At 35.4% G+C, this 16607-nt stretch overlaps 1 protein-coding gene across 1 annotated transcript in view; it reads left to right on the forward strand.

Annotated features, from left to right (window-relative positions):
- The window catches only part of kiz (kizuna centrosomal protein), a 30756-nt gene extending 22446 nt beyond the window's left edge, over positions 1 to 8310 (forward strand). The window contains exons 14-15 of the mRNA XM_055038886.1: positions 3780 to 3820; positions 4392 to 8310. Of these exons, the coding sequence (XP_054894861.1) occupies positions 3780 to 3820; positions 4392 to 4495 (145 nt within the window). The 3' untranslated portion in view covers positions 4496 to 8310. The remainder of the gene's footprint in view (positions 1 to 3779; positions 3821 to 4391) is intronic.
- Positions 8311 to 16607: the final 8297 nt, after the last annotated feature.

Genomic DNA, 16607 nt, shown 5'->3' on the forward strand with positions numbered 1-16607 from the left:
TCAGTGGGAGAGCGTGTTGTGTTGAAATCAGTGGCCCAGATACCTCTCACGTTGAGCTGCAGTACTTGCTCGCTGCCAGCAGAGAGCACTCACACGTTGGAGAGCATCCACTCATGCTGCACTCACAGGCGTCTCTCACTGTTTGCCCCCACTGAGGGGCTACATCCTGCTACCATTCAGGCCCGTTAGAGCACATCTAAGCGGAGCCTAAACAATGTTTTTGCAGGGTCATAGCTGGGATGGGAGTAGGAGTTGATGGGAATGATGAGGTGATGGGTCTCCCTTTACCTTTAGACAAGCACAGCCGAGCAAAAAGTGCTATTGTGCTATTAGCATTTGTGCGTGGGCGACAGGGGCTTAAAAAAAAAAAGAACTATGATAAATAAAAGCAGGTTGTAGCTGTCGGCAAGGCAGTAATAAATGCTTGGTAAGCATTATTATTAAGCATTATTTTCCTTGATAGTCCTGCTTTTTCCTGGTGAGACTCCTGGTTAAAATGAAGAATGCATCTTTGTGACTCTTGGACACTCGTCTTATGAATTTGCTTGATTTGCAGTTAAAGATTTTTATTTTGTGTATTTGAGTATAGATATTAACTCACCTCATATACAAATTGTTTTTGCACTTGTTTAAACATACTGTTATGTGCATTAGTCTGAACACTTTTGTTGTAATTTGTCATTATTAATATAATTGAGTACTGTCTTAAGTTGCTTTTGATGCTGCTTGCAAATGTTAGATCAAATGAGAAATGGATCCCAAGTTGAGAAATAGGTCAGTTTGTTTAGAGAGTTGTAAGTTGCTGCAATATTCTTAAAGTAGCATTGTTTCTTTCACTAACAAATATTGTGGAATAGGTGACAAGGACTGTTTATTAATGTTAATATTTGTATATTTTTTTTACTATATCTCAGTGCATTTCTGACCTGAAACAGATATACACTACTTTATAGCAATCACCAAAGGCGTCTAATATTTTCATGATATTAAGATTAGCTAATTTTAAGCTATAACTATAGCTATAAGCCATAACTTTTCAAGAACTATATTATAAAGTGACAAATAGAATGTGGTGGAATTTGAGAAAACGTTTAGTAAATGTAAGCTGCTTTAACCCTCTCCAGGCAGGTGTTGCAGATTTGCAATAATTTGAAAAGACTGGCTAAGTTAAGGGCATCTTGGTACTTTCCAAAATTAAACACTACACAAAAGCTGGATAATTATTCAGGCTATCTGCTCCAGTAGCCAGCTTGCAATTGGCTGTCTAAGTGATTTACATCATGTAAAAGAAGGAAATATAGTTTTAACATCAACTTCATAAAAGAGATGGGTTACCCTACTTTAGTTTCACATTTCTTTTCATGCTGTGTTTTTTTTTCAAATCAACTGAATTCATCTTCTTGTTTTTGAGGGACATGTGTATAGAGTTTTTTCATTTTATTTATCTATTATTTTCAGCTGACCAGCAGCATGCAGCAATATATGCAGCTTTACTCTGAGAAATACAGCTGGGAAAAACCCCCTCCAAATTGTCTGGCATCTATTTAAAAGGGACTTTGAAAGTTTGGAAAGGTTTGACAGAAAATTTACACAAAAAAACAACAACTTTAAAACCTTGTTTTACCAAATACTGGTAATGGACCCATGCGTACTAGTAAAACATCAATTACCCTAAAGCAAAGTGAGAACTAAAAATATGTTTCCTCAAGATTAGGAAAAACAATGTCTGTGGGGTCAGTTTGGTTTTAAAGATTATTGGGAACAACTGTTGCAAATTGCAAACCCCATATAAAGTGAACAGATACAACAATAGGGGGAAAATACATTACAACTGTAATTTGCATCATTTCACACATAATGTTCACCTCTGTCTATCTGCCCTGTGAAACACATGCCAGCCAGTTCTTACATATTCAGATCACTGCCTCATTTAAAGGAAATTCGGGAAAAGATGAACTGTGATAAATGTTTGTGGAGACTGAATTTTCAGGTCCGTGGGGTCAGATCCAGGCTTGGTTCATTGTGGTAATGATTCTGTCTTAAAATCAATACTGCACCTCACTGAAGTGGCATTGTTGATGGGCCGTTCCCGTTCTATGGGGGGAAGTTCGAGAAAAGAAATGCGCAATTTGCTCTGTGAAACGGCTATTACTGCGGCAGAGGAGAGGAAGTAATTTCACCGATTATTGCTGTGTTTTTGCTGCATCGTGGTCCGCTTTGGATCCTCTATAACACAGCTTTAAATGACTATACTTCCATTGGTGTTTTTGTTAAGCGTTCCTATTTGAACTCATCTGTTGTTCAGCGTGAAAATATGAACACGACTGTTGTGAGAGTTTCTCCTACTTTGCAGGAACTCATTATCTTTATGCTGTAGCAAAGTCGCAAAACCTGTTGCGTAAACATTTTCAGATTTACTTACTCAAAGGGAAGACTATTCATGTGTGTGTTCAAGTACCAACCTTTTAAAAATTTGCAGCTACAAAAATATTAAAATCTTGATAGTGTTGGCTTGCCAATGACAGCAAGGTATGAGAGACATGTCTACAGCTTAGTTGACAGCAAATAGGCTAACTGAGCATATACTCCAGCTAAGCCACCTAATATTAACTTGTTACACTTTTGTCACTCTTATCAAGAGCAGAACAGGAAATATGCCAAATATTCTACTAACACTGCTACATTCAGGAATTATTTAATATTTGTGCTGAGCATTTTTCATTTTCAAAATTTCTGTCATGACCCATTGTGGACATTTTACCCATTTCTTTTGCTAGTATTTTTAAACTTTCACATTTTTTGTATACTTCAGTATATTGTCTGAACAAATTTATGAACTATTCATTTATTAGGAAGCACTATTGTCATATAAATTTGCAGGTTATATTGTGATGATTGTTTTTGCTCCATGATACATAGTTTCTAACACAAAAGCAGTCTAACACAAAAGTTCATTGTATTCCCTCCTTTCCTCTCAAGTCTTGCAAAGCACCAATGTATAGTTTTAAGCATGAACAACTGGAGCACAGCCAAGGTCATTTACTCCTCATGCTCGTTCAGTCATATGTGCCAAGATTTAACTGAGGAGATGAGGGTGATTGAGAGGACGACAGTCAAAGAGGTCATGGGTCTGTAGTGATGCAAATGGAAGAAATCATAGCACACCTCTTTTTTTGTAGTGCAGCAAAACAAACTGCATTATTTCTTACTTTCTTCAAGAAAAGCATCAGCACGTGTGTGAAATAGATGACGGAAAAGCCATGTGGATCTGAACGCTAACCTGGGAGATGATGGGAATATGTTGTAGGGTTTTGAATAGGCTCTGTCATGATGTAAATTAAAGAGGACGCCTTTAAAAGTGGAGGGGGTGGCCTTATTGCATATGCATCGAGGTAGATCAAAGCCTTTTCGGAGGTCACACATTTACATAGCGATATCACTGGAGCTATGGGAACCTGGCAACCCGGTCTTTGGGCTATTTTTGAATAAAGAGGATCTTGTGGAAGTCTTTTGCTGTCAACAAACTTCCTCCTGCTTTAGTGCCTGAGTATAGCTAAACCTTATTCACTTCTGTGTATTGATTTGTGTCTTTTTATTCTCCAAGATTCTGAGTGATTTTGGATTACATATTTTATATTTGAAGTATAAACTTGCAGTTTACTTTTTAATGTACTATTTGCACAATCACTGATTTTGGTGTAAGTTTTATATTTGCATTTTTTTTTTGTGAATTTTTTTTTTAACTTTTACTTGTCTACTAACCAACTCTGTATTTCCAGGAAAGGAAGTTCAAAGGTTTATTCTGCTTTGCAAACAAAAGGTGAGTGTAGACGCTGGTGTCTAACATAATATATGTTAATTACACCAAACAGACCACCATGAAAAAATTGCCTGTTAGCATAGTGGAAATTATTGTAAAATTGGAGCTTTACCAAAAACTCTCAACCGTTTGATTAAAATGTTCTGTGATTGCAGCTGAGTCTTTTGAAGAAAAAAAAAAAAAAAGATCTTGAAGCCAAATCTAGTTCGCTGAAAGCTTCTTTTGAAGCCACTTCATTCAGATGATAAACAACTAAAACGACCTGTTAGGGGGAAGATTCTGCTTCTATTTTTATATATATGTATATTATGAAACTTTTTTTATCCTTTTTTATTTTGTCACTACTAATAAGGGAGAACGTTTTTGGCTCTTTTGTGTAACAGATGGGTAAAAAATAAAGGTGTTTCTGCCAAAACACCACCAAAAGCTTTTTCTGCTCTTCATTATCTTTATGTTAAAAGTGAAACTGTTTTTAATTTTTTCTGCATGTTAAATAGGGCCCTCTTCATATTGTCTTTGTTGTTTTTGCAGGAGGTTTTGCTTTAATTATGTGATTTTGTGTTTTGTAAAGATTTTTGGCAGGATTCTGATGACAGCGACTTCGAGATTGAAGCAGCCCTTCGTCCTCCGACTTTCAGCGCAAACAGTGATGGCACCGATGACTTTTATCATTGATATTTCTGCAATGCTCCATATTGTATCATTGTGAGACATGTGGCAGATTGACTCTTGGTTATTCACCCCCTGACCATACTTTTATTGGTCTGCATTCTAAATCATATGCACAGCATATTGTTAAAACAAATAATAAAGTTGACAACTCTCACGCTGGATAAAGTATGTGAAGAGTTGTCCAACGCTCTGATGTTAACCCCGCTTCAGTCTCTTTATCTGAACAACTCTCCCGGCTCATAATAACAGCTCGAAATAGATTAAACTGATCTTTTAAAGCGATTTGTTTGCACTGGGCTGAAAATCCTGCATTTCGAATGCTGCAAGCATCTCAGAGTGCTCTACTTGCAGCAAGCTGGAGTGTAGTGATGTGAGTCACCTGTGAAACGACAAAGCACGATGGCCACTCTGCTCGCTCCGGTGTGACCCGTGAACCCGCTGAAGAGGCTCATCTCTCAGGGCACAGAGTGTAGTAGCGCTTGCAAACTCAGAACATTTAGAGACCCCAACAAAATGCTCTAAACATTTTCTTAGGGCCAGAACAGATTTGTGAACTGAAAGTACAAAGATATGGTTAAAATCTCTCTCTTTTAGTGTGCTAATCACTCATGAGTAGCTGAAATTATGCTTATATTGCAAAATAGTCTTCTGTAATTTATGATTTTCCTGCACATTGATCATCCTGTGTCTATTATTAACTGTGTGGGAGGCTTCATTCCAAGGTTTACATTTATAGTTCATTATTTCTGCCGCGTAAAATTTCCAAGCTGAGATGTGGTAAAAGCCCCCTGGCACATAGTGTCAGCAGGATTCCATTAGTCAGCTTTTGGTGACTTTATATGCCTGAACCTTTCAAAGTAGGACTCCACATTCATTACCAATAATGGCTTCAGTCGGCCCTGACCCAGCACAGGAAAGGGAATGGGGCAGAGCAATTTACAGTTTGCTAAAAGGTTCCCTAACATAATATCCAGTTAAGGAGCATGTCAACAGATACTTGTGTGCGACTGATGGCTCATGGTGAAAGTGGAGTTATATTGTACTAATGTGTACTAACAGGAATATTTTTTATGAAGATCTTCTTTGAGTCTGTGCCACTGAGACAATTGGGATGCTATTCATATCATTTCTTTCGCTTTGTTATTGGCTTAAGTACGTGTCGCAGTTACAAATGGGATTTCAGACTCAGGTTGTCAATGGATGGAGCTTGTCTCTTATTCCTGTTTGGTTTTATCAAGGCAGCTCATCTTTTTCATTGACATTTTTGCCTACATTACCACTGTGAGGTTTACATATATTCATTGTTGCCATTAATGCCTTTAAGGTGGGAACTTAAATAATTTGAACTGTCCTTTTATAAGGTGCAATATTGTAACATAATATTCCTTCAGTTAATTTAAAACTATCAATTAACTGAATTCCAAATAAACTCAAGCACAGTCTTGAGTTTATTTGGAATTACACCTAAACTTGTGTCAAAATTATAAAGACAAGCTCAATATGCAGACACCCCCGTGATGTTTTGATAAATGCTTCTGAGAAAATTACATTGAGACACACTTTTCATAGTGATCAGAGAGCTTCTGGGGTCATTCTGACTGGATGTTTGCCTATTTTCATAATTATAAATAGTATAGCCCATTAAAACTGGTTCCTGTCCAGACACATACCGAGCATTAAAACATAGTTCATACATTTAAGTCTTGTTCAGGTTGAGGCCAAACAAGAAGCTTAATGTTTAAAACAAAATTAGTTTTGATAAATATTTGAGATAATTTTTCCATTGGAACATCCACTTCTGTCCATGATTAATTCATACAACCCAAACAGATGTAGGGAAAAAAAAGTTATCAAAATGCTCTTAATCCAGCAGCTGTATAGAAAAACTTGGATAAAATTGGTTGTTGTAGCAGTGCAGTGATCCCAAACAAACCGATAAACTGGTGTTGGAATTGAATAACGCAAACTGAAAATAGTTTGTGAAATAACCTTGACTTCAAATCAATAAAAAAAAATCAAAGAACTAAATCTAAAAGCCTTTTGAACCAAAGGCTACATAAATGTGTTATTGTTCCAAAATGAAAAAAAAAATACTGAAAGGCATTCTTAAAAGCCAACGTCATGCCAATACATGTAGGCATGACGTTCATGCCTACATTGAGCATAGAGTAACTGATTGGCACGGTATACTGATTTTTTTTTTTTTTTTTTATTGCAGAAATGTTTTGATAAAAATTGTTAATTTTTAAGAGTGCCAGAATTTCAAAAACTCTATTTTTTACAGATACATACTGTACATCTGTTTATTGAAACAAATAAGGTGGAGAGCAAGGAAAGATGTTTTGAATGAGTCAATCTTTCTTGTAACCAACGACATACCCAAAGCAGTTGTTTCTGGGTTCATGCACATAAAGCAAATGGTGAATAAGAACTGTGTCTCCACATTGGTGAAATGTGTGCTTGTAAAAATGTGTGATTCGTATCTTTCGAGACTTTGCTAAAATATGTAAATAGAAACAAGGGCAGTTCGGCACTATGATTGTTCCCTCACTCAAATATTTAGGATTTGAATTATTGCTTTAGAGAAATACAAATATATTCACATAATGGTCCAAAAAATTTTTTAAAAAAAGTTAAGTTATCTGTTAAGTTATCTCCTCTGTCTTTCAGATAAACCTCCAAATTACCATTGATAAAGGAAACATGTATCGCTAGGAAAAATAAAATTGTGTAAATCTGAAGCTGTTTGATGGTGTAGTTACACCTACTGTTATGTGTGGGAACCAGAACATGTTTTCTTAATATAAATGTTTTAGTATTATTTTAAACATTTCAATGCTGACATATAATATTATAACATATGGGCATAATAACTTTTAATTTTGTATTAGCCTTCAAAAGAATGATTGACTGCAGGTGGGGAAGGCGAAACCTGGATGTATGTGACCACTGGCTGTTTTAATTCGTGTTATGTTTGAAAAGTTATTTTTACAAGAAAAGCAGAAAAATTAGCTGTTGGTTTCAGGTTAACTGTAAAATTTGCTTTGTAATCGACATGAAATTGGTGTTATGTGAGAATATGGTAGTTCCAAAGGTTTGGAAGTCTTAGACTCATGTGCTAATTGAATGTAAAAGTGCAGTAACTACATCAGTGTTTTACCCAGACTTTAAATTAGTACTTTTAGTGCAGTTTTATTGCATTTTTAATTGTTAGTTAAAAATGCCATAAACCATTTTTTCAACATGAATTGAAATCTAAATTAAAATGTAAATTTTAATGTTTTCCTCATTCATTCAGCTAAATGAATAGTTGCATTTTTAGCATTTGAGCTTTTTGTTCATTCAGATCCATCTATTTTACTTAATAGATTATGTTCATATGCATGTATGTAATAATAATTTACTTGATTTAAACCTCATTATAAAAATAAATATAGTAAAGAACTGCTTCCCAGAGGACTCATGAGTTGTAGATATTTTTGTTCTCTTTATTAAATGAAACAATTTTCTGGATGAACATGTCTGAAATGAGCATCTCAATTTCCATGCCATTTCAGATTAAAGCCAATTATGAGAAGTGGTCAGCTCATCATATCTAATTTCTTTGTTAGAACTCTGCAATTTGAATTAAATGCTTCCTATGTAAGTGTGATGAAAAGCTGATCTTGCTGTTTCTTTTCATTATGTCCAAATACATTTAGTCTTTTTACAAACAATATTTTTTGGGAGTGATTTAATGTAATTAACACAAAGTGTTTCATAATTGTAAAGTGGAAGGATATATTTTTTTATTTTTACAAATAAAAACTTGAAAAGTCCAGTGTACATATTTACTCTGGTTATTGATCCATACCTTGCAGAGCCACCTTTTGCTACAACTACTGCCTTCCTGGATTTGTCTACCAGTTTTACATATCCAGACATAAAATTGTTGCTCATTCTTGCTAACTAGATCAAGCTCTGACTCGATAGAGAACATCAGTGAAAGGCATTCTTTTGTCACAGTTTAATTTGGGTTTGGACTTTAACTAGACCATTGTAACACATGATGTGCTTTAATCTAAAAGTTAAAAACTTTCACTAGCAGCTCTGAATGAATCAAATCAAGACACAGCTCTCGTATTTAACAGTCAGATGCATTTTCTTCACTGTGTAACCAGCTACTCAAGATATTAAAACACAAGATATGATTGTTATTTTGAACAGGAAAAGCTCAATAAAAATGCTTCTTGAGCCTTATTCACTGTGAGTCAACTATTTTTCTCTTTTGCTCTTATAGAATATTTATTCCTTCATAGAATGCTGTAGTTGAGAAGAAACTCACCGCTGAAGCTCAGTTTTTCAAGTTCCAATGTCACTTTATAGTTGCAGTCAGTCAAAGCAGTTGAGCATTACAATATGATCTATCAGTTGTATGTTGAGAAACTACAAGGCTTTCAGTAAATGGAGTGATACACTTGTGATACACAGAGAAACTCTCCTGATTGACGTAGGTCAAGGTCTGATATTATGTGGTTTCATTAGATGTACATGTCTACAGAAGCAGCCTCATTCCTGCTTGACAATCAAGTAATATTTCAGAGCTGATTTTAAAAAGAACCAAACAGTGAAAGTCTGCTACCAAACAGTGGATAGAAAATGGGAAAGAATGGCTTTCCCATTCCAGGTCATTCAGCCTCATTTTACCCACAAGTATACGGCATGAAAGGAAGAAATACTGTGATATGTTGAGATGCTCAGACTTCTGATTGCAGTCAAGTCCATTATTCAAAATACAACATATCTTGTGGCTGCGGTATGGTGCACCACAGTTGGAGAAATTGTGTCCTGTACTCCAGATCTCCATGTTTGATTGTTGAGCAGTGTTGCAAAATGGCTCTTCAGTGTGCGGCTTTCATTCTCCACACTACCCTACTCTTACTTTGCTCTGAATAATCATTTAAAGCAAGGTCATTTTGATCTTTTGCCTCAATAGACCTCAATTAAATATTCATTCATTCTGATGCGGCCTCTTCTGCGTCTTCTTCGGTATGTGTGTTAAAGAGACAAAGGCTTTTGCGTTTGATTATACAAGCCTTCGTGTGTGTGTGTAGGCGTGTGTGTGTGGGTGTGTGAGCGCGCGTGTGTGTGTGTGTTTGAGAGATCAGACACCATTAAACAATCCTTTACCCCCGATCAACTGTGTTTAGTAAAAATGTTTGCCTAAGCTATTCTGATTTATGTCCTTGAATGTTTGAAGAGAAAGTTTATTCAGTTTAGGAAGCTCATTTAAGCTTTGAATCCAAGTGTTTTGTTTATGATGTTTCATGCTCTGCTACATATTTGTCAATAGGTTCTTTTAAAGTTTGTAAAAGGTTTAAAAATGTAAATGTTATGTTAAAAATTGAAACATATTACCATTTATATAATCCAACATATATATAATAATTCTCATAAAACACTTGCATAATAATTCTATAGATCCAACTCTGTAATTCAAGTAAATATCCAGTGTTTAGAGTTACATTGTTAATTATACCAACAAAACTACATGTTAATGTTAACTCAGTTATAATTGAACCCATATGTTTACATACACTATTAAAAATGTATTACCTTTATCTCAAAACACCTGCAAATTACATCTCCTCATGGGTCAATAGGCTACACAATTAAGGACTGTTGACTTTATAGATGTCTAGAAGGCAGTCATCAACACCCTTCACAAGTAGAATGTGTGTTTGCGGTTTTGTATTTGATACATTTTTCCAACAAATAATATGTGGTATCAATAACCCTTCATGGGAGCCAAAGTCTGGGCCCTATAAGAAGAGGTGCTGTTTTTGGGTAAGGCTTAGAGTTAAAGTGTAAATTGAGTTTTGGTCAGATTTAAAGTTAGGCATGAACTGTACCCTCAAGGTTGTATGTTATCCCTGTTGCTGATGCAACTTTCATGGTGTTTTCTTCCTTTCAACTTACTATAAATATGCGTGGATAAAACACTGTGAAAAAATCAGATTGTCTAGCATTGATCTTTGTGACTTACCCTTCTTGAGGATGGGGTCAATGACTGTTTTCTGGACATTTGTAAAGTAAACAGTCTTCCCTGGATTGTGTTGCCTGACCAGTGGGGAAATTCAGGTATACCAGCAGCAAAGTGAAAGGCAAATGGAAGCATGCAGAGTCGCATAACGGTAAAACTAAAAAAAAAATTAAAATGACATGTGAGCAAAGGTCAACTTGACAACACCAGAAAATGGCTGTGTAATTTTATCAGTTGTACAATATTTATCAATATTTGTTTTCCTCAGAAAGTATTGATTTTCCATCCATGAATATCAATACATTAAATCCTACTTTGAGTTCTATGTCAAATCCACATGAATTAAATGATAACTATCATATATGACATTTTTTTACCCAGTTGCGCATGCACACTAAAAGTGACATGTAATCAAACAACCAGTTACAAATAATTTAATTATGAAATTAAATAGATAAATTACGTTATATAATATAGGTGAATAAGACAAAAAAAGGTTCCTTTTCTGCATAACCAGATACACAAAGCCCCATATTTAACATTTAGACAAAGCAAATGCATGGCATAAAAAAAAAAAAAAAAAAACATTTATTACACCAGTGTTACACCATCAATTAATCCAATACAAGTCTATGGAACAGTCAGAAAGTATCACCAAAATCACTTTGTCCCTCTAAATCTTTCAAAAAATCTAAAGAATATGTTGAATTGCATCAAATCGTATCGTTTGCCGAATATTGTGATGTATATCATATTGTGAGCAGAATATCATACATTTCATTACATTGTAAGATTAATGTACCGTTACAGCCCGAAAGTGTATATGCTTAATAAACTGTTTTTTTTAACAAAGTAGAGTGGGAATTTGAACAACTAATTGAGAGTGAGTTTGTTGGATACAGTGATGGTTATAAATTTTTACCAGCTGCTGGGAATGTATGGTTGTAGATATCAAGTTTATCTCGTGAGTATGCTAATGTGAACAGATATAACAAGAAGCCACTTTATCACACAAGGTTGTCAAGAAGGACATAAAGAAAATAGGTTGCATTTGAATGTTTCAGCACCGAGGACAGTTCTCTGCTCTGCTCAATAGGTGGATTCATTGACAGCCAGTTCAGCACCGTAACACATAGACAGTTTCAGGCAAAATACATACAATGGCTTAGTTCATCTCTTAATTTATTTTGGTATTAAACACATTTCTGGACTGAGATGTCTGATGTTGTTCCTGGGATCTGTTGTAGCCACTGCTCCAGTTTGGGGGTTACTGCCCGAGGGCCCGATGACCACAGGCACCACTGTGGTCTTCACCTTCCAGGCCCTCTCCAGTTCTTCCCTGAGGCCCTGGTATTTCTCCAGTTTCTTGTGCTCCTTTTTCCTGATGTTACAGTCGCTTGGTATTGCTACATCTACCACAACGGCTTTCCTCTGATGTTTATCCACTACGACAACGTCTGGTTTGTTCGCCATTACCATTCTGTCTGTCTGGATCTGGAAGTCCCACAAGATCTTAGCTCTGGCGTTCTCCACCACCTTTGGGGGTGTTCCACTTTGATCTCGGTGTTTCCAGTCCATATTCTGCACAGATGTTAAATTTTCTGGGCATAAGATATTGCACTTTCAGCTGTAGTTATTATTTAGTCAGTATTAAAAATCAATAATTTTATATATATATATATATATATATTTTTTTTTTTTTTTGCTTTTAACTGTTATGGTTATAATAGTTGAAGTATGAATATGTTTAGCTAATACTGAAAAATCAGAACTCTCTTTTCTTTCCGAAATAAAAATACCTCAGTAGAAATGTAGTGCTTTTATCATTCTGATTGATTTTTTCAGAAATTGTCCGATTAATTGGGATATTAACATAACTTTAGTTGGTTAAATCACACCACACTACCTGATTTTGAAAATTTGTATTCCCATTTAATCTTATTTCATAATGAAGCTGTTAAAAAACTTCTTCGTGTTGGCTTTTGTTCCAGCAAATAATTTAATTTTCACAGTCTGAACAAACACAAATACTTGTTAAATCTGATACTGTCATAGTTGTGACAGCGCAGAATGCTTTTTTAAGCCCTACCTACCATTAAATTTAGCACTACTTTAGTACATATTTGAGTGTGCAGCAGGTGAACAATGGGTCCAAGGATGATTTGCACATGAATGAGGTCTGTGAATAAGAGCATGTGTCACAGAGGAAGGCTGTCTCCATCGTCGGAGCAGAAAGGTTTGCTCCCTTCTGCCCCGACTACAAGGACCAGGTGAGGATCTTTGACACAAAGGGCCAAGTGAAAATCTGTTCAGCACAGACCTATAAAGACCTTATTATGGTGATGCTTCTGGGAGGACAAATAACAAAAACAGTGTTGTTCCCATCTATGTCTGCCTCCGATGTCTTTGCAGATCGATGTCACATGTTTTTTGGGCTTTCATTTTTAGATTATGAAGCTACAATATTGTTCAATCCTACATAATGTATCCATATCTGTGTCCCATACTCATGTTTGAACTGAGGCTGTTCAAATTAGTATCATAATTATTTGAAATTATTACAATGATTTATAATAATTATAAATTAATATGATAATTTATTCTTAATTATTATAAATCAATAATTATAATAAATCTGTAACTTTAGTGTGTGTGATAAAAAATTCACTGATTTATTTTCTCTTTCCTAATTTATTTTCTAATCTAAGTCTAATCTGAAACAGAATGTTTGTTGCATTTGTCTTTCACCTGCACAGATGCATTTTTCATAGTTCTGGAAGTAGCCTATGCTTGATTTTGCTTGGCGGAGCACAAAGTTGGTATGGTGGTGATTCTGAACATCTGCCATGTATCTATTTTAATCAAAACTGCAAAATGGTAGCATTCTGCTTCTGTGCACCACTAAACTGCCAGAAAACTGCAAAACACATTTCCTTTAAATCATGGCTTAAAACCACCTTTGATGAGTTGTGCCACAATAAATGGAAAATTGATCAATGTATTTGCTTGATGATTTTCATAATGGCGTTGGACACATTGAAATGTTTTTTTCTTGCTTCATAATTGATGGCTGTGTGATGTTTTCATGATAGCACTTTGAACTGCCTTGACATTGACGTATATTACACAAGTAAACTTGACTTTACTTGACATTTAGTTAAATATGTGAATTAATCTCTTAGGGAAACCACTTAGAAAGGCATAAAATGTATTCCTATTTCCAAAGGCTTTACAAAACAAAACACAAAAGTACATTTTTGTTAATTACATAAGTTAACCTGTGTGTTTCTGATTTTTTTTTACCACACAGTATTTAGTCAAAATGTTGTCCCTTATATTTCTAACTGTTATTGCAGCTTTAAATGACTCCTCTTAATAATATTGTTTGCAATCCAAGTGTGACATTATACAACCAAAAGTATCAAGAAAAGGTTTTATAGTTTTCAGTATTTTACAAAGAAAAATCCAAAATGTTTGGTGTTTCCACTCCCATTTACTCACATATCCCTAATTAAATTCAACCAACTGCTTTCAGAAATTACCCAATCATGAGAAAAAGCCAAGAAATTTGTAACTTAAAGGAAATTGTTGAAATGGTATTATTGGTAATAGTTCCCTTAACTATAGCATACATATGTAACATTGCTGTGACCTTTTTAGAATTAAAATCATTCCGACTGAAGGAAGCTAAAAGTTGCTCAGATGTACACTGAGTATTTTAAAGAAACTTCTGTTTTTTTTATTGATAAAAAACAAAAACCTAGCTGTGTTGGCAAATATTAGCAAAGTACAGTGTCATAAAAGATCCTTGTTTTGTTTGGTGCTGTTTTGTTCCACATTAATTATGGAGAGAGATTGGTTGAACAGCTGTATCAACACTGCCAAGAATGGAGTCAACATTCAAATTTTCTACTAGACTGTCAGGTATGCAACAGCAAAAATGTATCTTCTATTTGTTGTATACTGGTGGTCTTAAGACTTGCTGATTCTCTAAATTACCCAGTAAGGCAAATTGATACAAAATACAACTGACCAGCTTGTTATTCTTCCTGTGGTGATGACATCTTTCCTCTATGTTTGCCACTAAATTCAGATTAAAACGTGTTATGCACAGTTGACCGAAAAGTTCAAACCACAAGAAAAAAGAAAAAACTTCACAAATGTTCTGCTTGTTCCATTTCTGTGATCTCTTAGCTACATATCTGGTGCAGTCTGCTCGTCTTGAGCTTAATGAAGAGGCCCAAGCTGATGCTCTGATCACAGGGCTCCCTGCCTGAGATGCTTCTGATCACATTACAATTAACTACATTTAAAATGGAGGGCAGAGTGTCACATTTATTATTATTTCCCATGGTTCTGTTTCTATTTCTCCCTCTTCCTTTTCACACTCTCTTCCTTAATCCCTATCTTCTCCCATCCCTATTTTCAGCAGTGGGTAATTAATATGGAAAAACGAAAAGACATCATATTCTGCAAATTCCTGTGAGATTGGCTTGCAAAAGCTGTTAAACCCAAGTAGGCAAATTAGTATTCATGCAGGTTTTCCAGTTGCAAGTCATTTTTTCCTGTGGGACCAAGTAGTAGATTGGGTAGACAGGCAGTGCTCGTCCTTGATTATGTGAGCAGAATGCTGCAGCAGAGCCAAAGCCCAGCAGAAAAAAAAAAAAAAATTCCTTCGGCAGTAAATCAATTTCTGTGACCTGCTAAATGTAATTGACTACACTGTAATTCTTTAACCCTGCGTGTGAGGCAGAAAACACATCCTGAGGTTGAATGATTATACCTGCCATTATTTAAATCCCCGGTTTCAGTATTGGTTAATATCCATTTACTGCAAAATTATACATATGCCACCATATCAGTGGCAATAAACAATTGCTTTAATGCAGTAGCCATGTCTTTGTTTAGTCAATCAACAGGATCTCAGAAAACATCCTATTATTCAAATGAGAAAATGGTTTGGTAAAGAGTTTTCTGCTTTTAGATGCATGGAAATTTGTATGTAAATTTAGGCGTTAATATTTTAGCCTGTGTGGAATACATGATATGGCCTGCGATATTATAGTTTATTTGACTGGACACATTTTATCCAGTGGTGTTCTGTAACTTTCTTTTCTGGTCATGGATCTGAATATTTTTGAGGTTTTGCTATAAATAGATATTCAACTGTCTTAGATTCACTAGGATGTATTTGCAATGAGCTTAACTCTACTACAAGACCAAGACATCATTCTGACGGGTTGTGCTTTGAACAGAGTCATAACTAAAATGCCTATGTTAGCTCTAGACGGACTGCAGACATCCACAGCTCGGATTGATTCATCTGTTAAAAGTTGGAATAGATTTATTATCTACAAATTAAAGTCATAACAAGGACACCATAGTTTGCTTCAGTCCAAGTCAGAGGAGCAATAACAGCAGAAGAAGATGCTCTGGTCAGAAGAGAAAAAAAACTACACATTTTTGAATGGGTTAGATAAAAATATAGTTCATGTCAGACACGTGACCCAAATGTAGCTCAGAATTTATTGTAAGAATTTAAATTTGCTTCTCTAATTATACTTGCAATGCACATGCTAAAATAGGGTAGTGAGAGTATCATGCTGCATTGATGTTGTTCTTCACCAGGGACTGGTCAGAACTTTTGAGAAAGTGGATGGAACAGCTGTGCTCAGATTCTTTACTTCTTATGGACCCATTTAATTTAGAAATCCTCCTCTTAATTTGTATCTGCTTTTAGAGTGACTAAAATACAAATATGCCCCAAATATAAAACGTAATCTCTTTTTTCACCTTTGGAACACGTGCATATTTGAAAATATGCACATCCTCCTGCCTCAACTTGTTCAGCTGTCAGCAGAGCCCAGGACATGGGCTCTGACTTTAGCCAGATTAATTAGCAGTCTGTCCTCTTCAGTCTCTTTTTGCCCAGTCCTATTAGACCCAGCTCAGCAATCTGGTGGAAGGTAATTTTGCACAAGCACACAGGGTTGCAGCACTGACACCTTATGTTTCATGATTGAAGGCAATCTCCTGGGGACAGCGATAAATTTATTCATGGTACTCTCTCCCATAGCCACTAGAGATATGTCT

The sequence above is a fragment of the Poeciliopsis prolifica genome, unplaced genomic scaffold (assembly GCF_027474105.1).
Source record: "Poeciliopsis prolifica strain line A6 unplaced genomic scaffold, Auburn_PproV2 SCAFFOLD013, whole genome shotgun sequence".
NCBI classification, from domain to species: domain Eukaryota; kingdom Metazoa; phylum Chordata; class Actinopteri; order Cyprinodontiformes; family Poeciliidae; genus Poeciliopsis; species Poeciliopsis prolifica.